The sequence below is a fragment of the Cucurbita pepo genome, chromosome 17 (assembly GCF_057944985.1).
Source record: "Cucurbita pepo subsp. pepo isolate OVF chromosome 17, ASM5794498v1, whole genome shotgun sequence".
Classification (NCBI taxonomy): Eukaryota; Viridiplantae; Streptophyta; class Magnoliopsida; order Cucurbitales; family Cucurbitaceae; genus Cucurbita; species Cucurbita pepo.
Genome location: NC_141814.1, coordinates 1765126 through 1790349, shown reverse-complemented (window position 1 = coordinate 1790349; position 25224 = coordinate 1765126). Strand labels below are relative to the sequence as shown.

General features: G+C 36.1%; 3 protein-coding genes and 1 non-coding gene across 5 annotated transcripts; 2 read left to right on the top strand and 2 right to left on the bottom strand.

Annotated features, from left to right (window-relative positions):
* The first annotated feature begins 73 nt into the window (after positions 1-73).
* TRNAV-CAC (transfer RNA valine (anticodon CAC)) lies at positions 74-147 on the top strand. Its single transcript has one exon. It is a non-coding gene; the product is annotated as a tRNA-Val (tRNA).
* Positions 148-709: 562 nt separating this feature from the next.
* On the bottom strand, positions 710-3298 carry LOC111778902 (NADH dehydrogenase [ubiquinone] 1 alpha subcomplex subunit 13-B). The gene is made up of 3 exons (XM_023658904.2): positions 2925-3298; positions 1326-1397; positions 710-1191 (listed from the first exon to the last, which is right to left on the bottom strand). The coding sequence occupies exons 1-3, from the start codon at positions 3137-3139 to the stop codon at positions 1047-1049; spliced, it is 432 nt and encodes a 143-aa protein (XP_023514672.1). The 5' UTR covers positions 3140-3298; the 3' UTR covers positions 710-1046.
* Positions 3299-3800: 502 nt separating this feature from the next.
* LOC111778929 (chaperonin CPN60-2, mitochondrial) lies at positions 3801-8280 on the top strand. The gene is made up of 18 exons (XM_023658941.2): positions 3801-4016; positions 4233-4257; positions 4394-4525; positions 4638-4797; positions 4989-5164; positions 5270-5365; positions 5760-5864; positions 5957-6043; positions 6132-6221; positions 6315-6395; positions 6485-6553; positions 6675-6752; positions 6857-6952; positions 7062-7161; positions 7240-7343; positions 7457-7562; positions 7666-7744; positions 7828-8280. Exons 1-18 carry the CDS (start codon positions 3979-3981, stop codon positions 7931-7933), a joined length of 1728 nt encoding a protein of 575 aa, XP_023514709.1. The 5' UTR covers positions 3801-3978; the 3' UTR covers positions 7934-8280.
* Positions 8281-9060: 780 nt separating this feature from the next.
* LOC111778481 (protein transport protein SEC24 C) lies at positions 9061-24735 on the bottom strand. 2 transcript variants are annotated; one of them, XM_023658336.2, is made up of 25 exons: positions 24576-24735; positions 22854-23776; positions 21359-21589; positions 21096-21170; positions 20860-20958; positions 20252-20363; positions 19789-19916; positions 18668-18787; positions 17550-17630; positions 16907-16984; positions 16716-16808; positions 15846-15900; positions 15487-15563; positions 14861-14932; positions 14677-14760; positions 14081-14200; positions 13909-13977; positions 13399-13476; positions 12905-13043; positions 12467-12631; positions 11957-12099; positions 11696-11872; positions 10673-10761; positions 9693-9724; positions 9061-9411 (listed from the first exon to the last, which is right to left on the bottom strand). In XM_023658336.2, exons 2-25 carry the CDS (start codon positions 23676-23678, stop codon positions 9299-9301), a joined length of 3255 nt encoding a protein of 1084 aa, XP_023514104.2. In that variant the 5' UTR covers positions 23679-23776; positions 24576-24735; the 3' UTR covers positions 9061-9298. The 2 variants fall into 2 exon arrangements, with proteins under 2 accessions (XP_023514104.2, XP_023514105.2); XM_023658337.2 differs by having other exon boundaries at positions 24444-24580.
* Between the last annotated feature and the right edge of the window lie 489 nt (positions 24736-25224).

Here is a 25224-nt window from a genome sequence, read left to right as displayed (position 1 = left end):
TGTGTGAATTTGTATTAAAAAGTTTATTGGTTAAATATTAAATAAATAAAATTGGAAATATTGGCACATCAAAGTCTGGGTGGTGTAGTTGGTTATCACGCTAGTCTCACACACTAGAGGTCCCCGGTTCGAACCCGGGCTCAGACATCAATTATAGTTTTATTTTGGATATCCTTTTAAGTTGGGGTTGATTATGAAAATACTTATATCTAGAGTTTCATCAAAATTAATATTAACAAGAACTCGGCTGAACATTTTTTAAATTGTGGATTATTTAGATAATTAATATTAACAAATATATTAATGAAATGTACCGTTTTATTTGAGCGATCCAACCAAACATAAAGTTTTATTTCTTTATTTTGTTTTATCTTCTAGAGTAACCCATTAACTCGATCATTCCCGATCATTCATATTTTATTTACAAGATTGTACCATCCTTATGATAAGCTCTCATTTATCGAGCTCACTTGCTCATCTTACCTTACATCACTTGAAAAAATACACACCCTTATGAATATTCTCATCCAAAAACTTTAACCAATGCACATGGTGTCAAGATCGGATATAAGATTAGTTGCTAGTTTGAATTTGATACCTGTTTTTATATTTTTTTTTACAAGAACTAAAGAGTAAAGTCACGTTACGGCCTACACTAGTTCAATCACCTCAACTCATTGCAAGTACTAAAGTCATTACTCATTGCAAGTACTAAAGTCATTACCGGCTAGATTAAGTAAACTGAACTCAACATAAAAGGGCGAACACGAGCCGAATGACATGTCTTCAAATCCTTTTATGCTCAATACAAATAATAGATAGTCATTTATCATATCAACAATTCAACTCACACCAAGTGCGAGGAACGCTCACGTGCTAATCCACGTGTTAATTAGAACGCTCATGGGGCTACCCTTCTTTTATTATCATAAGGAAGGCCATGATCCAACAAATCAAGCAAAACCCATATGAGGATCATTGGCAGAGCAGACAAATTCAAACTACATGTCAACCACAAATGAGTCAATGTGTTCGAAAGAAAATGATCACCAGACTTCGGGCCGTAACTCACCAGTTGCTGGAGGCATCCATTTTCCTGAGTTGTAAACATTTTCACCCACTTTCCAACCAGGCACGTCCTTCATAACTTCAGCCTCATATTCGAGGTAACTCTTCCACTCTTTCACGAATCTGGAAAGCGATCACAACAACATGGTTAGATTATGATTATAACCGGGAAAACAAAGCCATCGCAGATTAATAGATCACTTCGGAATGGCATATACATCACACCTCCTGAATCAAATAAAGACTCTGGATTTTACCTTTCATCTTCCTCAGCTTGAAGTACAGGCAATATTGCACGCCGGGCTGAATATTTTTCTTCTTTCAGTGCTCTGGAATAGACAAGTACAAAATATATTATGAATTCAGGCCAATGCCATGTATATGCTATGCTGCATAGGCTCATTGATAAACTTCATAAGTAGTTGCACCAAAAGAGTAATGTAAACTTAATAAACCAACCATGACGACGAAGATTCAAAGGGTCGAACGAAACAGCATGACATCATCTACGGGAACTTTTTTTATACTAAATATCAATCCCGTAAACAACCCTTCAAAGTACTAAGAAACTACGGGCACACTCTTCCTGCAACGGCCCAAACCCACTGTTAGCAAATATTGTCCTTTTTGGACTTTCCCTCCCGGGGTATCCTTCAAGGTTTTTAAAATGCGTATGATAGAGAGAGATTTCCACACCCTAATAAAGAATGATTTGTTCTCCTCCCCATCCTTAACTTTCAGTTTTATCAAAATCCTAAACATGAACGGATGTTAAGATTAAAACCTTTAGTGTAACGAATTTTGACAATTTTGTTGAGTGCAACCAAAGTCCCACCTCTCCTAGACAAGAGGAGATTGTATATAAGTAAGAATAGCTATCTCCATTGGTACGAAGCTTTTTAAGTAAAACCAAAAGCAAATTGCCCAAAGCAGACAAAATTATACCATCAGTATTATAGAAAGGTTTATCATCCTTAACAAACAAACACATGCCTCAAACTTAAAACGTGTTGATAGAAACCTCCAAAATTGAACAGGTGGGTAGTGATGAGCCACAATTTGTGGTTGAGCTCTACTAGGTGTGGTGTGCTCTGGAGAATATGAGTTGACATGAGTAAAAGTAGATGGATAGATGACTACTTGAAAGGAGGCTCAATAGTCATTTGTTCAAGAGGAGGATAACTATATCTCCAATAGTATGATGCCTGGAGTTGAGCATCAAAGCCAGGACAATAACTCAGAAGGAATTTGAGCGATTCCTTAAGTCGATTTATGGGAGAAGTTCATTGAGGTGAAACCAAAAGCAAAAATATGAGGGTTTATTAGGCAGAGATTATGGAGAAGTTCATTGTCCTTAATAGTTCTCATGGATGAACAATGTTATTTTGCAAGTAATGATTCTTCCTTCAATTGGCTTGAAACTGAATCAAACCAGGAATGAGGAGTGGAAAAGATGTTTGTTGTTTGACTTTATCCTTTATAGAGCGTTTAGTGGGATTCAATCAGAATTGAGAATTGAGTAATCTTCACTGAAATAGGTCTCGCTCAGGCTTTGAAGAAAAAGAATTACCAGGTTTGACAAGTCGTCCGAAGTAATTCCCTTTAAGATATCTACGCAGAAAATCAGTAAAATTCAAGACAGCGTAACACAAAGAATGAATCTCGAATTTCAACAAGAACCAACAAATCCCTAACGGAAGTCCTAGGTCCAGAAATCCAGTACATCCTATGCAAACTCGAAACATTTAATTTGAAGAAAATACGAAACTCGGATTCAGAAAGCAATCAATTCCATTACTAGCGAAATGGGATGAAAGAGGTAAAGACCATGGATTAAAGAGGAAGAAAACACATACCTTCGGATCTTGTTGCCTTTGCCGACCTGATACATCCCCCAAGAGAATGCACCAAAAGCAGTAAGGAAAATCGCCATGGCGCTAGGGCCTTTGGTGGGAATCCGGCGAGCGTAACGAACGGGTGCGAATCCACCCGGCGGTGGCCCGTCTTGGAGGATCGGCATGTCCTTGACGCTGGCCATTCCAGGCTTCTTCCGAATCGCGGCCTCCGTCATCTCAGATAGCTGCTTCGATGCTTAACTGGACGAATCAAGAGCTGGCTGTAATGGCGAAACAGAAATTTGGACTTGGGAGATTGCGAAGACGAAGGAGAGGCTCAAGTATAGTACAGAGGAAAACGGTGGAACCCGAGCGTATGAAAGCCCATTTTTCTGCCTGATGAGAGCACGCCACGTTGTTGACTGTCAAAGTTTACGTCACCTGCAGGTTAAGTAGTTATTGCCCATTTTATAAAAATTATGAATTACTAATAATTAGATATGACTGTTTTTTTTTTTTTTTTTTTTTTTTTAATTAGATTTAAGTTAAAATAATAAAAATACCACTGATTAAAAAATGTATATAATTAAATGAAAAATCAATACAAATTCAAACTTAATAATAATATAAAAAATGTATATTATATTTATATTTGTGTTTAAATATTATATTATTTATTCATTTTTTTACCATCTTGAAAATAAAATAACTTTAAGCAATAAATATAAATTTAATATACACATTTTTTATATAAATAAGAAATTAAAATTATCATTTTGACCCGGTTCAACAGAACCGAGAAATTCGACCGGACGTAAAACCCTTGGCCACGTCAGTTGTAAAGGTACAAAAAAAAGTTAGGCTGGTAGTGTTTCCAATTTCCATTTACGACTAAACCCTAAACCCTAAACCCTAGAAGGTGCAGTGGTTTAAGTTCGTTTCTAGAGCCTTCTTCTCCCCATTATTAGGTCACCCATTCGATCGCTGCAATTCATCGCCTTTCTCCTCTTTACGCGCCCTTGATCTTCCTCTCTTTGTTCCCATATCCTTTGCTGGGTCTCAGCGGACGTCTACAATGCACCGCTTCGCTTCAGGCCTCGCTTCCAAAGCTCGGTAAGTTTCATGTCCTTTTAGTTGCTAAGCTTGGGATTCAATTTCTTTTCCTATCATTTCTTCTTGTGGTTTGTAATATATTCTGATATGAAAGAGGGGCAGATATGGGTTAGTGTTCTTTTTGGTCACTGAGACAGTGGGTCTTTTAAAAATGGTTATTGATGTAGTTTGACGAACAAAAAATGTTTATTGATTGGTTTGTTTCGTTTTTTTCAGCCTTGCTAGGAAGGGTGCCAATCAGGTGAGTTTTTGTTCTGTTTCTAATACTTTTGATGTTTTTATCTTTGTTGATAATTTCCATGAATGGAGATCATTTAGTGTCTAATATTCCCTGAATCACTCTTGTGTTTTTGTGTTTCATGTGTTTGGTCTTCTAGATTGCTAGTAGGTCGAGCTGGAGCAGAAACTATGCCGCTAAAGACGTTAAATTTGGGGTGGAGGCTCGAGGACTTATGCTTAAGGGTGTTGAGGATCTTGCTGATGCCGTTAAAGTCACAATGGGTCCTAAGGTACTGTTATCATCCTATGCTTCATGATGCAATCCATTCTCATCACTCGTTTAATCTCTGTGCTATATTGCCTTGCCTTCCGTTGATAGATGTCGATTCTGTCATGTTGCAGGGGCGCAATGTTGTGATTGAACAGAGTTATGGGGCTCCCAAGGTTACAAAAGATGGTGTGACTGTTGCAAAGAGTATCGAGTTTAAAGATAAGGTTAAAAATGTTGGTGCCAGTCTTGTGAAGCAGGTTGCTAATGCAACAAATGATGTAGCTGGTGATGGTAAGCTTCTGTTATAGATTACCGCTATCGTTTACCATGTATTCAGTACTTAATGGTTGGTTTTTCCATCATCTCCTTGAATATTTAATGATTGAAAGAAAATCGACTTGACCACTAAAGTGCACAATTGTATTACTACTGCCATATACACTAAATTAAAAAGTGAAATTGAGGACTTTTGGGGCTTGCAGGGACCACTTGTGCTACTATTCTTACGAGAGCAATATTTACGGAGGGCTGCAAGTCCGTTGCTGCTGGAATGAATGCCATGGATCTAAGACGTGGTATTTCAATGGCAGTCGATTCTGTTGTGACAAACTTGAAGAGTAGAGCACGAATGATAAGCACATCAGAAGAGATAGCCCAGGTTTGTTCTTACTTTCCATTAGGACCACTTGGGCTGATTCCTTGATGGCCTTGAAGTAACTTTATATTGAAGGATCATTCATGCAATTTGATTGTATTTTCATAGGTCGGAACAATATCTGCCAACGGAGAAAGAGAAATTGGTGAGTTGATTGCCAAGGCCATGGAGAAAGTTGGCAAGGAGGGCGTGATCACCATCTCGGTAAGTTTGCTTACATATTTATACAATCTCAGTATGCTAATGGGTAATGCCCGCCCTTTTCCTTCACCTGTACTTGTGTTCAATTTATTTCAGTACTTGATAGAATTTGATTCTAGACCCTTTCCCACACTCATCTCAGAAATAATAAAAGTTCTTTATCATCTAGAAAGTCAATAGAACTTAATGAACTTGGTATAGTTTTGACTATGAATTTGCATACTAATCAAAGTAAGATATAGTTAAAACAAAGTAGTTGAGAATCAATTCTTTAAATCCTCTGTCAATTAGTGTTGCTGCCTTTTGTTAGTCCAAATGTGGGATTATTTTGCAATTTTTTCTATGTGACGATCCCTTTCCTTCCGTGCTTATTTCGAGTCTCTTCAATTTTCTGCAGGATGGGAAGACATTGTTTAATGAGTTGGAAGTTGTTGAAGGGATGAAGTTAGATAGGGGATACATTTCTCCTTACTTCATTACTAACCAAAAGAACCAGAAATGTGTATGCAACTTTTTTAATATCTTTCCAATAAAATTATGAGCCTGATCATCAATGTATCCTGACTTTGTTTACTGTGTCGGTTAACATGGCAGGAGTTGGATGATCCTCTTATTCTAATCCATGAAAAGAAAATCTCTAGCATTAACTCTGTGGTGAAAGTTTTAGAGTTGGCTCTGAAGGTAGGACACCTTTTGATGGTTGACAGTTCTTATTTGCTTTTAATTGCAAATAGATGATAAATGTTGTATTTTTCTTTAATTTTTTCAGAGGCAAAGGCCCCTTCTTATCGTTTCTGAAGATGTCGAAAGTGATGCACTAGCCACTCTTATCTTGAATAAGCTCCGTGCTGGAATTAAGGTTTGACCCTCATATTCTTTCAACAATTGAAATTATGGAATGAAGTAACTTAATTTGTTTTGTTCCTTGCCTAATTGCTTACTGTTTCTGCAGGTCTGTGCCATTAAAGCACCAGGTTTTGGTGAAAATAGGAAGGCTGGACTGCACGACCTTGCAGTTCTCACGGGTGGTCAGGTAAGTCTTTATGTGTAACTGTATCATTCCTTTTGTATAATATTCTTCTCTATGATTTCTGAGAGTCGCATGCATGTTCTTTTTGGCAGCTCATTACTGAAGAGCTTGGCATGAATCTTGAAAAAGTTGATCTGGATATGCTTGGCTCTTGCAAGAAGGTATGATATATCAAATAGTTCTATGATGGTATACATGTTATGATATAGCATAATTTTCCGTTCCTCCCTAAGTTTTCTGCTGCTAGTTGGAATTCTCTATTAATTTAGGTTGGTATTACAGATCACAATTTCAAAGGACGATACAGTAATTCTAGATGGCGCTGGTGACAAGAAGTCTATCGAGGAAAGATGTGAACAGGTGGGTTTGTAGCATTTAGAAACACTATATGGTATAAGTGATTAACTTTCATTGTATAATAAAAGGTAATCACTATCGTGTTCTTGGTCTTTTGCAATTTACAGATAAGGTCAGCTATTGAACTGAGCACTTCTGATTATGACAAGGAGAAGTTACAGGAAAGATTAGCGAAGCTCTCTGGTGGTGTAGCTGTATTGAAGGTCTGCCCCTTCCTCTTTGATTTTGAATTTGTTTTGTACTGACTGGAGAGATGGCTTGAAACAAATATTTCCTAACTTAAGGCCAATCGTTCTACAAATACTTATGCAGATTGGAGGAGCAAGTGAGGCAGAAGTAGGTGAGAAGAAGGATAGAGTCACTGATGCCTTGAATGCCACAAAAGCAGCTGTTGAAGAAGGAATTGTACCAGGTAAGTTATTTTCCGTGTGCTAATTATAATTTTACATATTGCATCTGAAGGACACTCACTGAATGGCTGTATCCACAGGTGGTGGTGTTGCTCTTTTGTATGCATCGAAAGAACTAGATAAACTTTCAACGGCTAACTTCGATCAGAAAATTGGTGTTCAAATTATTCAGAATGCTCTAAAGGTCATAATCTCATTCTCAAACATGATTGTTTACTCACCGACGTTAAGTCTGATATTTAGTTAGGTATGTTTGTAAGAAGCAGCTCTCATTCCTGTATATAATATTTTATTCAGACACCCGTACACACAATTGCATCGAATGCGGGAGTTGAGGGGGCTGTCGTGGTTGGGAAGCTGTTGGAGCAGGACAACCCTGATCTTGGTTACGATGCTGCAAAAGGTTAGTTCTACATATATTTCCTGCCAGAGAAAGGAAGAGAGAAATAGTGGCAATGTATTCCATTTCTGGCTAATTCAAATATGGATTTGACATGCACGACCAGGTGAATATGTGGATATGATCAAAGCTGGCATCATTGATCCTCTTAAAGTAATTAGAACTGCACTAGTCGATGCCGCTAGGTAAGCCGAAGGAACCATGCTTTCATTAATGTTCTATGACTAATATATTCCTCGAGACTAAGTTTTTATCTTTACGAATATAGCGTTTCCTCTTTGATGACAACTACGGAAGCCATTGTAGTCGAACTCCCCAAGGATGAAAAGGAAGTTCCAGCAATGGGTGGCGGCATGGGAGGAATGGATTACTAATAGCATCAAGACAGTATTTTGATGAATCAAATCAACTTTACCCGTGCTTGCTTCCCAGAGCGTGACATTTCACGAACCTTAGAAGACGTATTCTTGTTTGTTTCATAATAGTCTTGACTTAATTTGGTCAAGGAACGCTTCCTTTCATGTTCAGGAGGGTAGGCATAGAGACTAGGGAGAGTTGTCATTCCATGTTGCGGAACTGTAGTCTTTTTCATTGTTTTCATCGAGAAATATATATATTTTTCCCTCATGACCTGCACAAGGGCCATAGCCTTGCAACTCCATTTTATCTGTCAAGTTTATGCGTCTTCATCAATAAATTTTGGGACTTTTTAGTTGGTGAATTCTTGGGTTACTTCTTTTGAATGTCCTTTGTTTTCTTGGTGATTTGGATTTAATGAGTCAAGAGGGGAGAACGAATGGCTTATGAATCGATTGGTTCTTAACAAACTCATAGGACCGCTGTTTGAATTATCAAAAATTATCGAAAGAAGAGGATTTTGCTTTTTTTAAGTTAGGAAATGACTGAACTTCTTTCGCTTTTTTTAAGTTAGGAAATGACTGAACTTTAAAGACAGCGGCTGGAAGGTGGAGTATAGTCTTGCAGTGTATTTACTCCTGTTAGAATGAAATGATGCTCCGGCTTGACTCGAGACTAATACTCCTTGGTTTAGTAATTAACAATCTAGTAGGGTTAGATGCTTATCTTAAACGTTTATAGTCACGGATTTTCTTTTTAAATCTCTCCGTTTTACATTGAGATTTGACAAATGCTGTAAAATTATCATTTGGACTAACAAAAAGGGAATCCACACTCGACCATCCACCTATTTTGATCTCTAAACTACATGGATCCATATTCGATACACATCATGGGGTAGCGTAAAAGATCTGTATATAAAATGTTGATAAGAAGCAAAATAAATTTTCTACTTAAATTTAACCTTTTCGTATTTACATTATGCACTGCAAATAAGCAAGCAACATATGGTCTTCTACATTAAATTACGAAAAAGTAGTCATTAATCTATCACATATTTTATATATTCTTTGACGATTTCTGTCCTCCAGGCAGCATGTTGACTGTTGAGAGATAAGTAAGAGGATGTTTCGAGTCGAAAAGGGAAAAAGAATGTTGCGAAAACAACAATAAATTTAACAAGAAACTGTGTTGATTGTGTTCACTACCAAAATCTTCCATCAAACTTAATAATTTAGCAACAATTACCCATCAAAATTCACTCATCTAACTACTCGAAGATGAATGGGACTTTCGATCAATGTCGTTCGTACCGGGGATTTCATTTCCATTTTCTCATGCGACTCTAGTTTCTTGGTAAGGAGTTCCTCTGAAGTGTAAGATTATGAAGAAGACATTTTTATCTGAATTTGTCGGTGAACATGAACAAGAAACTCGATGTATGAAGGGCCATGGGAACTTTTATCTTCAATCATATTCGAAAAGAATAGCATCCCTGAAGAAGAGAAAGCCAGAAGAATACAATCAGCTCACAACACACCAATATACAGAATGAAGCAAAACTAAAAGTAACGCTTCGATACTCGGTTATTGTTGAGTTTGACAAAATTGCAGTTGAAAAGAATAATAAATACTCGGTTACTGTCGAGTTTGAAAATGGAACATGATTTTTTTGGGTGTCATTTTTTCAGGTAATGGAAAGACAAAAAATACAAAATTGGGTACTACTTCTTTGTAATCTTTTAACAACTAGACAAGAATTGGTATAAAACTGACCTGACTGGTCTCCTTTCTTGCACAACCTCAAGCTGCAAAAAAGAGGGGGGAAATTAATACACAACCAAAAAAAGTAGATGAAAAAGGAAATTCAAGCATCTATATAACTTAATATGTAAAGGAGATAGTATTGTATTTTGGAGAAAGGAACGAATCCCCCTTGTATTTTCATTTCCAACCCGAGCAGGCTCTCTATGGGTAAGAATTCATTCCAACAGTATTTGGCAGAACATGGCCTTTTCATTTTTTGGAACACTGGACCTGGCATCCTTGCTGAGTGTAACTCAAGATATCTGTGTTTTTGCGTTCTAAGGCCAACAATGCAAGTTACTTACGCTCAACTTTTCAGACACATATTTTGCCAGTCGGATTGGTGAATATCGTTACAGAAATCAAGGGCTCCTGAAGAGTCGCACCTCTTTTTCACTTTTACGCAAGTTGCGGCAACTCTTTAGAGGCAGATTTAACAATCGGGTTGTTGAACGTCATTCACAACTCGGGTTGTTTAACAATCGACTGCCTTTATCGCTCACAGCATATACTCATCCACATCTAAATCCCTACAAATGCTGCTCTATGAAAGCTCATTGGAGGACTTGGGTCACCTATTCTTGCATTGTCTACAAACGTATAACATATTCATGAAGGTAGCGAAGGGAAGATCAGAGCCAACTTGCTTCAACATTGGCAACTAGCTGGGAGAGATTTATCTTAAAAAATAAACAGTTGGATCTTTAGGGACAAAACTATTGGTGTCACAGATTTCTCTGCATCTTCTTTGTGTCTTCTCTGGTGCAGAGCTTTGTAACGTTCCTCACCCTTTGATTTTAAGATATAGGACTCTCATATCCATTATCTATCATTATGGTTGGATACTCATTGTGGTAAAATATATTTTTTATCACTCCCCATTCCCAACATACAAACTCTACTACTAAAAAAAAAAAAAAAAAAAAAAAAATTTAAAATATGAGTCTTACCGTAGGTAGGAACATCTTTGACGTCGTATCTCATTCATCAAATCATTGAGCTTCTTAGACAGAGGATTGTCATACTGCTGCAATACAAACTGAGCGTACAACAGTATTAGTGAAAATTAGATGCTATCAAGTATATGAATCCAATTAAGACATCTCAACATATTTTATAAGTCGCAATTATATATACCACAACAATGATATATATATAAAAAAAGAAAGACAGTAGTTTTGTTCTCCTTCTATCATCTTCTCTTTAGAATCAATGCCCCAATGGTATTATTTTCCTTCATCTACGTTTTTTTGTCTAAAATCAAACGGATTTATGTTCTGCATGAATTTGGTTCGTTGAAAAGGTTGCGTGATTTTGCAAAGTGGGTCTTCTCCGACACTTTCAAGATCATTATTCTCCAATTGTTTATGGGTCCCTTTTTGGTTGCAAAATTATCGGGAACAGTTTGTCTTCATCCAACCCATCTCGAGCGTACTCTCTCTAAGGCAAGAGGCTTTTGCTGATTTTTCATTACAGGATATATGTCTTAATTGGATGGCATTTCTTTTCTCCTTGTAATCTTTCTTTTATTTTTGATTTCATCATTGTTTTTATCTCACTTGTGTGTAAGAGCTCGTACCCTTTGAATGTTAATCTTTTTGGCTTGCCCCTTGTATAGGTTGAAGCTATGGAGCTGACCTTACTATTAGAGAAAGAAAGGACAAAGGGTTTTTTCAGCTTTCGCTTCATTTTTTTTTTTTTTTGAAACAGAAAGGTAGGGGCAGAGGCTCTAAAGGCTTTCCAACTAGCTTCAATTAGGCAATGGCGCAGATGGATGGATCACATTGCAGGATGGGAAGATGAAAATTGTAAAGGTCTTCGCACCACACGAAGTTCAAATGAAAATTTTCGTTACTGGTTCAAAAAAATAAGAACCCTTTTGGAAAAGTTTTAAGAAATTTTGTTTCAATGGGGCTTTCCTCTACCTCTTGATAACTCCATTTGATCATTGAAATTACAGATAGTAAAGATACCTGAGCAGGAATTTCATCAACCGAGGAAATGCCAAATAACTGCTGCAACAGGTCTCTATCAACCAAGTTCCCAATATATACTAAACAATCTTCACCATTCTCAAGAAGATAAATTCCCTCGTCACTCATGTGCTCACTCGAAAGAGGAATTGGAGTACCCGGAGTCGAATCGCCATCCTGCCAATAAGAGGAATTAATACCAACTGAGAATAATGCATCACTGAGAAAGAAAACGAGCAAGATAAAATGACAAAGTCATACCTCTGTAAGGTTATGTATAGACAACATTCTAGGATATACCAAAGGTACAGCCAGAGGAATTGGAAGGGACGAAACGTGGTTGACCCAAAAAGACCGATCATCGATCCTTCCATCAGTTCTCAAACCAGTACTTTTTGTTAATGCTGAAAGAAGCCAATAGAATGATATCACTGACCCACAACCATGTACCAAACTTTATCAACACAACTATGCTTATACTTTATTCTTGTATTACTAACATGTAATGAGTTCCCTATATTGGATCAATTCCATTAAATATCTTAGTTAAATTCCATATTTTCCAATTTCCATAGGTGATCCAAAGATCATAAACTACTAACTCTCTATAAAGATGCTTCCAGCATTCGCCGTAACAGAGTTCAGAATTCATAGCGCAAACAAATATTGCTCCTAAAGAACTAATTGGGAGAAATGGATTTCAAAGCAAAGAAATTTCAGACACATGGGTAAGAAAATTTAGATAGGTTTTGAAATATATAAAAAACACACCAATGGTATAGAGTGGCAGTAGCTTTAGTGCCTCCGGAAGAATGAGCTGTCCAGATGATGATACTGTTGCACAATACTTGCGATATGAAAGCAAAACATTGACACACAGATTTGTCATACGCTCCCGGATTTGCAATACTGGGGATGAAGGAACTTCAGCGGCCGCTACAAAAATCAGATAAAGAACATAATAAGACTAATTAATTACAGCATTAAAATTGAAACAAATATTAAGAGATTAATAGTATGTTCACAGCATATCTTAGACATCATCAGACCACAATCAAATCAACTAGAATGCAGTTCTCAATGTAAACATTAGAATAATGACAATTAAGTAACGTTGTTTCTTACCCCTGAAAAGAAAAAATTATGATGTAATCTGCAAAAGAAAATTTTTAAAATAATAATAAACATATAACCACAAAGTGAAGATACCTTGCTTGAGAAAACATGCGAACTGAGAGTCCAAGTCAGCTGATCGGAAGAGGTTATTCAGCATACTAGTGCAAGGTAGAGATAAAGTGGAGACACGAATTCTCCGCTGACCAAATACTGTAGTGTAGAGTAGTGCACACTACAATAGAAGAAGAATATAAACGAATGTAAAACAAGTCATGGATATAAATCTTAAGAAGCCATTTCAGTTTGATGGCAGAATAATGGTGCAAAAATATGAACCAAGTGGCAAAGACAGCCAGCACATGTTTCCAACCAAGGACGGCATCACAAAGTACAGACAGACCGTGAATTTCTAAGAATGACTCATGCATTAAATGAGTGTAAAGTTTTGCATATAATGAGAAGAATTTTAACAAACAAGATAGACCAAGAAGATCCCTTTTCGTTTGTGCATAATGGTTATCCAATTTTTGAGGTCATGGAGGAACACTAACGAGTCATACCAATTAAGCCATTGAGACTGAAGTTACCTGGAAAGCACATTCTGAGCCATCTTGTAACTTGTCATCATGTTTTAAAGTAACCAGTATAGTCTTGTCACAATCAATCTGTAACAAAGAGAACCATGGTGAGACAACCATAAACCCACAATTTTACAAGCAACAAAGAAACAAAAGCGTCATGCTAATATACAACAACGATAAAAGAGTTAGGCATGGCAAAAATCAGAACACACAAAAGCCAATGCTAATGAAACCAATTTAGTGAAAGAGAAAAGGGAAAAGGCACAGGTACTAAATAAACATGAGCATCAAAAGTTGATCCTACAATTTAAGAAACAAAGAAATGAAATTTGAACCATTGTGGAAGTATTGGAGTGCATAAATGTAGCACACATGCTCCTGAAAAGCTTTACTTAACACAGGACAACACCAAGAATAAGAGTTGGCTCTATCCAAAACAGGATTGGTTGGGTTTGCCGACTGTTCTAAAGACTTGTTTAATATTTTAGATAAGTAATAATGTCAAGAATAACATACCCCAGGCAAGTCAACATCTGTAGGGATGCGTTTGCAAAAATTCCCATGGTACTCTTGTACTTGAATTCCCTGGAAAAGGATAAAATTATAACTGATTTCACAAAAGAGAGAAAATGAAAGCCACCAAATCATTTTTCGTTAACAAAAATGAAATTCATAAAAAAATAATCACCTGGCTGCATCTAACACGCATCACAGCCTCAAAACCTTGAGGCCTTGTGATATTCCATCTAAGATCATTATAGAGCTTTGCTGGATCAGAAAGAACCGAGAAGGGGTAATAATAATAAACCTGTAACACAGTAAACAACACATCAAGTAAGAGAGACGGTTAAAAGGGGAATTCCGCATAGGTTTAGGAAGCTTAAATATACTGCTGAAGATGGAGATCGTAAAAATCAATAACCGAATGCATTTTTTATTCTGTTCAATACTGAAGTTAAAGATCTCAACCAGAAATATGATACTACTTTAATTGATTACTAAAAAAAGTAGCATAATTAGAATGCCAAAGACATTAAGAAATATAGAGACTAAAAGGAATTTCAGCCTGTTAAATGGGAAGCTGTTCTGATTTAGCATTTGTTGGATAGTTAAATGAAAATAAGAAAGAGACTAACAGCCGGATGTGTAAAAACCAACGACCACACCGTCGCAGTTATACATTAGGTGCCTCATTAGCAGAAAAGTACAGACTTATATTTCAAAAAAAAAAAAAAAAAGGTTCAAATGTATCTCATGAGAATTACCAAAATCAAATACTCTTACCTGCCCCCCAGTAGTCCTTGCAATGTCAGAAATAGAAGCAATATCAACATAATTCTGGGTAGTGAGAAACACATCAACACAGACCTAGAACATGCAGACAAAAATAGTTCAGAAAACTCTGACCAGTGTCAGCCGTTAATCCTGTCGTTTATCACTGCAACACGACATGAAAGATCACTTTCACCTGATACTCAGCCAGTTCAATTGCCATTGTTTTGTAAGTCATGTCAGCTGGCTGAAGTAATTTATGAGCCTCCTGAAGAAATAAAGAAGTTTCATGAAAATGACACCACACGATATTCAATTAGTCGTGAAATGATGAACTTCATACTTTTACAGTGAACAATAGTATACTAATGCAAACTGGCAAATAAGTGGGGGTAAATAACGTAGGGTAGGGTTAATCATTGGTTGCAGCCTTTATGCAATTGGAAAGGATGGTGTACAATCCAATGATGATATTGATAAAACAAAAATCGGCTCCATTGCTAAGCAGAAAGCCTCAATTCATAATTAGAAATCATAAATTTCTATATGTTGCGGGCCATCTTTATATGATTTTTGCTCGGTGAAGAGTCTTATAGGCTTAAGAAATCAGGATGAGAAGAGAGTTTTCCTCCCGGGAATATAGTTCATCTATTTCAACTACACAGTGAAGGATCCTCAAACCCAGATCCCAATAGAACATTTATACGACTGGTTACTTTCCTTCAACCTGATATTATTATGCTCCTAATTTTAAATACAATAACAATGGCAACATAATCTTCATAAAAGAAACAAAAATAGCACAAAAGTTCAGAAAAATACCTTGTCCCCAGAAGAAATATTTGTTCTTCCTTCAGCCTCCCTGGAAGAAAGTGCTCCAATGCCAATTGATGGCAAGACTGTATTTTATCAAAAGTAACTAATTAGGTTACGAAAATAATATTTTCAACATAACAAATAGGTGGTGGTAAAGAAGATGAAATGCAGTTGTAACAAAATAGGAGCTGCTTAAGGCAGATTCGAACATAACACTCCTACCCAAGGTAACACGTCCATGCCACCGGCACCCAAATAATAGTAAGAATTTTCAAGTCATATTTCTTGCCAAAGAAAACAAGAGCAAGAAACAAGAGACAAACAGCAATAAATCCTCGATAAAAGAATATGCATTATGAACTTGCCTGACTGGAATACCAAGATTTTGCCTCCAGTATTTTTCATTGCCAAGAAAGCTGCCTAAAAATAGGTCAAGAAAACTACAGTCAGAATAAACAGTAAACATTTATTTAGAAGTGAGACACGTTCTATTTATAGACCTAGAAAGCAAAATTCTGAGTTGCATGGAAAAAAGCATTACAAGAAGTAGAAACAAACTCTAGCTTTTGACTAGTAAACAGACTGGAGTATCAGTCTAGTCTATATGATGGGTGAACATGAGCCAATATTTTTAACAGAACTGAATATTGAGAAGTTGAGTGATCAGCACACACATCAACTCATCAAATAATCTGATCAACTCATCAAATAATCTGTTAAAATAGCAATTAAATAAACACAAAACTGTCTTTCATTTTATGGAATTGTTTCATCATTGAGATTCTAAAGCTTTCTTGTTTATATTTGTTGTTTTTCGAACAGAATATCATTTATTACAAACAAGTGGAAGGTCTAACTGTAAGGCTTTTGTATAGGTGGTTTAGGGTTTTTTTTTTTTTTTTTTTTTTTTTTTTTTTGTGCTGGCTTTTCCTCCTCTCTGTAAACAACTATAATTTTGTTTTGCAACCACCCACTTTTCATTTAAAGGGAAAAGAAGGGATGCTTTTTAACACTTACAAAATTTTTTAAAAAAATAAAATTAAATATATAATAATTTCAAAGAATCTCATGGGCTTTGCACAATACTATCCTACAACATTTTTGTGGGAGAGGGGGGTTTTACAAGGAAACAAATATCCAATATTATCCTAAGACATTTTTTTTTTTCAGAAAATTTGAAAAAAACCACACCAGTTGCATAGTAGCCAATGATCATGATACTATGGAAAACATACTTTGATTGCAGCACCAAAGGCCGACTCGGTGGTTCTATTACTCTGAAACATCGTTGGAATACTCTCGAGCAACAACTCCAAATGTTGACGGCACTATTCCAACAAACAAGTGATATTATTAAAGATATTGAAAAGGTAAAAGAAATCCAATGATCAAGCTCATCAAAATTAAATATTTTGGAAAATCTGACCTCTGATAGTTGAACAATAACATCAGACTCCAGAGGAGTATATACATCTTGTACATCAGGGACTATGAGCATCAAAGGCTGAAAAGACAAAATGATAAAGTGAACATAAAAATAAAAATAATAAAAATATAGTAAAAGGATTTGGAGACTATTAGTTAGCCTTCCTAATAACTATAGTATTTCATCTCGAGTGTTCAAGCTTATATGGACTTCTGAAGACCTGATGAAAATTTTGATCCTTTTTGGAATTCTCTTTTACAGGCATAGACTGTTCAAGAAAACAGACCAGATGGAAGCTTAATCACTCAAAAAGGGACGTATGCATTATTGCACAAGGCTCATCTGACTTCCTTCACTAATCCTCGAGGCAGTTTCGCCTACTCAAGGTTAGGTTTGAAATAAAATGATGAGTTAAATGATTCAAAATAAAATCATTACAAGAAGCAGGTAGAGCCACAAATATCAATAATTCGGATTTCTTCTCAACTCTTTCATCTATCTTCTGGAATGAGCTGGTTTCCCTTCCATCTATCTTCTAAATACCAGTCATTGCATACATCAACAAGAAAACAAAGTTTTTTTTCACCCTCAATACAAAACAAACGCCTAAAGTGGAGATAGATAACAATAATCAAAATGTGACCTGTTGTAGTGCACGTTTCAGATTGTAAAAGTGAATTGTTGAGTCAAATGTTGCAATCCCGACAAATGTACGAGGACCTTCCTGGAACATCATGGTGTTATTAGTCACTAGGATAGAGACAAATGAATAGAATGCTAATAGAAGGCTGAAGATGGATGAAATAGGAAAAATAAATAAATACCAACATTATCGACATAGATCCTATTTGTAAACATCAATATTAGAAAAATCCAACCCCCCACACACTAAAACACACGGGCAAAAGAAGAATGAGACATAATGACAAATCAAACTCTTAACCAAAGCAAACTCTTAAGAAAATACAGACAAAAGATATAGAAATTTTTTGGAAATACTAAGTTCCTTAACCTCAGAGTGACATCGTGCTTAGATTTTATACAGGATTCAATTTATCAAGGGGCACTCAAGAACTGAAACATTTTCAGCAAAAGATTGTTGGATTGCATAGAAAGAACTTTACCAAATCTCTTATAGAATTTAGATTATTATAAGAGTTCAATTAACAAAAATGGCAATCAAAAACAGAAAAGAGGATGTAATCACTTAAGAGAGACAGGACATACCCTGAGAGGATAATATAATAATTAAGCATAGGTCACACAAGGTACCTCCATCAGAAGATAGCAAAACTATTTTGAGAAGAGAGAAACAAAATTCATTGATGAATGAAATAAAGGAGTAAAAACCTCCAAACACCGAAAGGTGAATTGCATGAAAGCTCTCCAGTAAGAGATCAAAGAAGGAATGTAACCATATTAAAGCCTATCATTATAGAAGTTACCGTTGTGGTAAACAAGAAAGCATACTCGCAAGAAGTTGCTCTTCCACAATATTACCAACCCAATGCGATCATTTCAGACTAGTTTAAATAATTATAAAACAAAAGAAAGATTCAGGGTGATCTAATATCAATTCTTTTTGGTAATGCATCACACATACATACCGCAAGAATAAATACATAAATAAACCCTTGTAAAAAAAAAAAAAAATAAACCCTTGTAAAAACAAGTACAAATACCACAGAGCACCATTGAAGGCTATGGATTATAAACACATCCATGCATATATAATGTTACCCAATCAAATGTAGAACTTACAGGAAGATCAGAAATAACTTGACTAATTGCACTGCACGCTGCAGCAGTGGCACCAGTCTGTACGGCATTCATGGATACATCAATGAGGAAAAAATAAACAGCTGGCATTGGATCACGCACCTGGAATAAAAAAATGCATCAAAGACAGCATATATATATATATATATATCTAAGCACATACATACAAACGAGATTGAACTTAAGACACCAAGAGAAGCAAAAAAAAATAAATAAACATGACCGAAACCTGCTTACCTCTAGCTCAATTATTATTATTTGTTATTTTAACTACAAACATGATATTTCATAGGTCAATGAAATATGCAAGAGAAGAGGGTGGAAAGCCAAGAGAGGTTACTAGAATGCCAAGATATTATTTTGGCAATAATTACAAAAATCATTGCAAACACAAAACAGTGGAGGGCATGGTCCAGTCCATAAAGAATATGTGTGATTTCACTCTAACCATGCACACGACAAGATAGTGCTAAAAAATTTGAACCAGCCACTTGTAGTAAAAAACAGAACACATCCAAAAGGAGAAAACGGCATGTTCCAACATTTAGTTGCTTGGTCACAATGAATAAAATTATGGTCCTAGTTCAATTATTTTTGTCAAACATGCCAACCTACTAATATATATATATATATATATATATAGAGAGAGAGAGAGAGAGAGAGAGAGATATCACGAAAAAGTTGAAAACCGAAAGGAGAAATCATTTCATAAGTTGGGATGTTATTACCTTACCTCCAAATTGTAAGGACGTGATTTGGGAAATTTAGGGAGTAGAAACAATGCACTTCCAGCCATTTAGGTATGGAGATTTTCAATCAAATAATATTCATTGTAGCATAAACTACCAACAGAAATTATAGGGATGAGTAGTTTGATTGGAAGGCTTTGATACCTTATCCTTTGTTGGCAGGGGCTTCCTTGTCCCCTGGCTTTTGGGCGGTTTCTCTTCTCTTTTGTTTATAATACAGCCGTTTGTTTCTTATAAAAAACTTAAAATTGAAAAAACATGGTCTACATCCGTTATAAAGCAATGAATAAACAGGTAGGAGAAGAAAAAAGTTAAACTCCATGCTAATGGAGTATCATAAACCAAGTACCATACCATGTATTCCTTAGAAGCAACAAATTCTACTGTTCCTCTACACAGTTCAGGCCTTTCATCAGCATCTCGTCTTCTACCATCTGGACCAAGATTACAGTGGTATTCACGAGGAGTCTCATCAGTAAAGCCTGAAAAAGGAATGACATAGAGCGTTTAAATTACCATCTACAGAAGAAATGACAAATAGAATTCCACATATGAAAGAAATCATTTGACATTCTACAAAAGCAGCATTATGTATTTTATAACAACTAAACAAGAAGGTGAATGGAAGCAAAAAAGGCAGAAAGGTAACGGGCATCAAAGGAATGCCCTTAACCAGAAAATATAAAAAACAAATGGTATGTAAACCTAGTTGCAAAAATGATGAATCATAGTCCTACGTCAATCAAACAACAAATATCCAATCTTTAAGAGAAACATGAAAACATCCCACTAAAAAGGTAGCAACATCTTAACTGACCACATAAGTTACAGACAAATCGTCTTCCCTGATCAATGAACTTCATAAAAGGATTAATATAGCCTTTGCAGCGAGAACATCGGACTGGCCCACTTTCCCCAAAATCCACAACCTATAAAATAAAATCCACTGAATGAACAAACGGTATCACTGTTTAATAAAATTCAACCATTTGACAAGATAAAAAGTCCAAACTTTGCAACAATATTCTCCTAGTATATAATAAGTTAATGGACCAGTAAGAGTGCATTTGTAACCATTACATAACAAATAAATTCATTTTAAGGCTGGCATAGTAGGATAAGGGTAATCGTGCAATTTATTATTCAAGTTTGTTGTTTTTCTGGATTAATATGTGCGTTGGCTTTGATAGCTGCTGGTATGTTTAATTAGAAACTAGGCATCTCCACAGCCTAAAATAGAAAATCACCTAACGATGATAAACTTACTCTTTGATGAGGAAATAAAGAGATGTGAACTAAGTTTACACTCCATTAGAAAAAATAGTAACAATAAAAGAAGAAGGAAAAAAAAACTACATTAACACACTAACTGCTATTATTACATCTTTAGTTAAAAGAAAAGCAAAAAAAGGATGCATTATATACTTGAATGGGCTCCTCAGAAGGATGTAGAAGAGCAAATGGTTGGACTAGCAAAGCCAACTGCATGGCTGATGTGTTCAAAAGATCAGCAGTGCACGGGATCTGTAAGAATATGAAAAGTAACATGGCCATAAGACATCAAGATAGAGAGATTTTGCAAGGCAGCCATCAACTAGAATATTAAGCAAAAGATAAAAATGGGAAATGATGAAATGGTGAAACTAATACTAGTCATTCACCTGACCAATGGTGCACCTCATAAAACGTGGACTGCAATTCCCAGTGTCTCTCACAATATACTCACTTGATGCAAGCTTCATAAAGTATAAAGAAGGAACATTACAACAATTAAAGCTTGAAAGAAACAAACACCAGCAACAGTAAATAAATTTGAAGTTCGTATTCGCGCAACAGTGCTGTCAGTAAAATCACTAGGACAAGAAATAAAACAAGGGAAATAAAAAAGCGAATGTAATAAACCCCATGTATGTTGAGAAAGTACCGGGGGCAGACTGGCCTGGTTGCCTTGACGAGTGTCAAACAGGATGACTGATGAATTTGGAACGGGCCTTGGTATCTGATTTGGATCAATTTTTGATTGTGTGGCTGCAGGCGATCCAGTTTGACCAATAGCAGGTGAGATAGTAGTCATGGATTGGTTAGGTGGATGTGGAGGCATCCCAAACATTCTAGGTGGCTGCAATTGACCAGTAATAGGTGGAGGAGCTGCCGCCTTGTGTTCAAATAAGAAAAATAATCAAGTTTTTTTTTTTTTTTTTTCAAATGAGTAATCCAGCTTTTATTAGGGCAAATGAAAAATAAAAATATGGGCAAGATGAAAATTCATACAGGATCGAAACGTGTCTGAAAGAGCACAACTGAAAAAAGTTGTGCATGACACAATGGACAACATCTACCTCATTTTTTCCAAGTTTCTTCTGCTTTAAAACAAATCAGTCAATAAATTATTGACTTTCAGCGGTTCAACCATAAATCTGAAAACTCTCTCCTCATGTCTAAAATTGAGTGTTATATAGTGGAGTTGGGTACCAAATGCCTATTGAGCGCATGTCCCATAATTTGTAAATTCTCTCTCTAATTCAATCAGCAAAATACACACACACACACACACACACACATGAATTTATAAAAGTGTATGCAATGCAAGCATGAATATTAATTTGCACTTTCAACTAACTACTACACAACGCACAAACTCAACAAGCTCTTATCCCACGTTCAAGCGACAAATGTGTGTTGAACAAGCACTAGAATTTTGAACATGCTAGGCATAATGCAGTGGTAGTCAAATTAAAAATAAAAAGTGAAAATGATTGATTACATGACAAGTTGACAACTCTAACAAATACTAAATTTAATTAGAAAGTACTAAATGATTCCTTCAAGGCTTCAACATATCTCTGCTTATAGTTTTCAAAAAGAATAATAATAATCATGCAATGGAATGGAATGACACAGGTACATCATATCCACGCTTCTAAGACAGGAAGGAAACAACAGCAATAATATTTTAACCTTATGCCCTCGAGAATTTGAACTTTACTTCATAATACACGATACTCTCATCTGCATTATTTACTTTGCAATAAATGAACCGATAAAGGCAAGAGTAAGATATTTTATATGTAAATGTAAATTTAAAATTATCAATTCTATAACTAATTTACACAAAGAATTGGTTTATCCCTATAAATTTCTGGAAAATGCTAGAACGTCCTTAGAAGCTAGAGGCTTTTGTGCCATTTTTTGTATGCATGTCTCATTTTATCAAATAAAATATGTTTCCTATCCGGAAAAAAAAAATGAATAAATCTTCCTTGCATTGGATATTTTAGAGAGCGACAATACTCCAACTGATGAAATGCACATTACCGAAATAAACTAATAAGAAGTGGGTCATCACACAATAGCTTTAACAAAAAAAACACAATATGGTCGTTGCATAATAACAAGATAAAAAAATGAACGGCGGCTACCTGACCAGGTTGCATTGGCCATGTTGGCGGCCCAAATGGGGAACCTGAAGGTGGCGGTACTCCTTGAGTTGCCAATGGAAATGGTGGTGCTGCTTGCCCGGGAGGACCTGATGGAGGCAAAAATCCAGGGCCACCTGGAACAGAATGCATATATGGAGTTTGAACAGATGCTCCCATTGGTGGAGGACCTTGTGGTGCATTGGCTGCTGGAGGAAAACGTGGCCCACTGGGAAAATTGGTCTGCGCGAATGCTGGAGGGCCATTACTCAATGCACCACCCTGAGCACTTGGTGGAGGCATGCTTGGGTTGCTAACAGAAGGGGGCAAGGTTGCACTTGGACGTGAACCAAGTGGAGGCATAACTGAACCACTGGAAGGTGGCCTATAAGCAGGTTGGGCAGTAGCCCCAACACCTGGAGGAGTTGGCCTAGATACTAATGGAGACGGTTGTCCAACAGGTGGCCCACTAGGTCTCATTGGAGTCATGTTGGGAGGTAATGCAGATGGTGGAGGCCCCGATGAAGGCAAATTAGGTCGGGCAATTGAAGATGAGGGTGGACCAGGCCGTGAAAATGGAGGTGGGGCACCAGATATTCCAGTTGGTGGGGGTGCTGACGAAGGAAAAGGTGGTGATTGGCCAAATGGGGGCCTAGGGAATGAATTGGGCATTGAAGGAGGTCGATTGAGATTCATATTTTGAAAATTATCAGCTAAAGAACCAGGATTTGGCTGAGAATTAGGGTAGTAATTAGCCGGTGGTGGTGGAGCTTGATTGCTATTGCTTTCATTGGGCCGAAGTGCCCCTGGAGGCACAAGAGCTGCCATTGATCAACCAGATTCTAAAGAACCAGACTTTCGTACTCTTATTCAATAGAACCTTTCTATACAAATTCACTGTGCAGATTCAACAACCCAAATCAACTCTGCAAGAATACACCAAATCAACAAGTTTTAGAACATTCGTCCATCCTTGCTTTCATTCATAAAAACATTACTACTTATAACAGTACACCATCTAAAAGAGTTTGAAGTAGAATAACTAATATTCTACAACTAAAACTCGTAGTTTCAAATTGGACACCACCACTTTTATGGTGTGTCTTAAACTGAAAAGAGAGTGTTTAAAATGATAAACTTCTGGAAAGCAAGCCATGGGAGTACAAACGAAAGTAAACCAGCCTATAAGAGTCTGAATATAGACAATTTAAATTTATATGAATTACTCTTGCAACGCATTTTGAAAAGGGGTGGAAAGGGGAAAGACGACAGATGATCTAGCAACATGAATCATAACCCACAATCAGTTCGCAAAAGAACATAAAAACCATAAACCTTTGAGTCGGAAATTTGCGGATGAAGAACCAGAGAAAATTTACGAATCATCAAAACCCATATCGAGTACAAAATTTCTAGTTATCGTCCACAAATTCTAAAAGAATCTAGTTCGACAGAGTTAAACAAGCGTTCCAATTCACTGACATTCGAACTCTAACGAATATATATCGTGCGATTAACACAAACAGACGATCGCGAAACTTCAAAATGAAGCAAATTAAGCAACTGGGTTGGCTATGACGAGGATTTCCTTACACAAAACATCAATGAAATTGAGAAATCAAATGAAAATCAGACAAATCCAAGTCGAAATTAGTAGATTGGATGATCGACAGAAACTAATAACGGCGAAAGAACAGCCGAGAATGAAAGAATTGAAGATAATACCCGAATTTCCACAGAAATGTAACACGAATCAAGATTCAATTCTCTTATTCATTACACCCTTTTCCGCTCCAGTAGACAAATCCGCGAATGAAAGAGGAACGAAAACGTATGATGAAGCACATGCGAGATGCAACTATTAAAAGACCGTATGTATCGACAGCGTGTTTTTTCTGACCATTTTCTTATTTACTTATTTAGCTATTCCCTTAAATTACAATTGCTAAATTAATAAATATACCATAAATAATTAATAATATCACAAAGATACAAAAATATTAACAAAAGTGGTAAATATTTTGTTTCAATAATATTTAAAAAATACTTCTTAAATTTTAATTTTTTTTATTAATATCCTTCTATTAAAAAAAAAATAAAAAATACCGGTAAATATATGTTTAAAAAATACCCATAAAATTTTTTATATCATAATATGTATATGTGATATAAATGTATTGAATGTACCGAAAAAATTGTATGAAACTAAAAAAAAAGTGAGGTACGAACTGACATAATTTTAATGTATTTGACATTCTACTGAATCTCTAAAAAAAAATGGGCGAAGCTTTCGATTTAAATACCGTAGGTTCCATTTTTAAATTAGTTAAAAAAAATTTAAAAGAAACATACGAGAGAGCAATGCAAGAGGTCA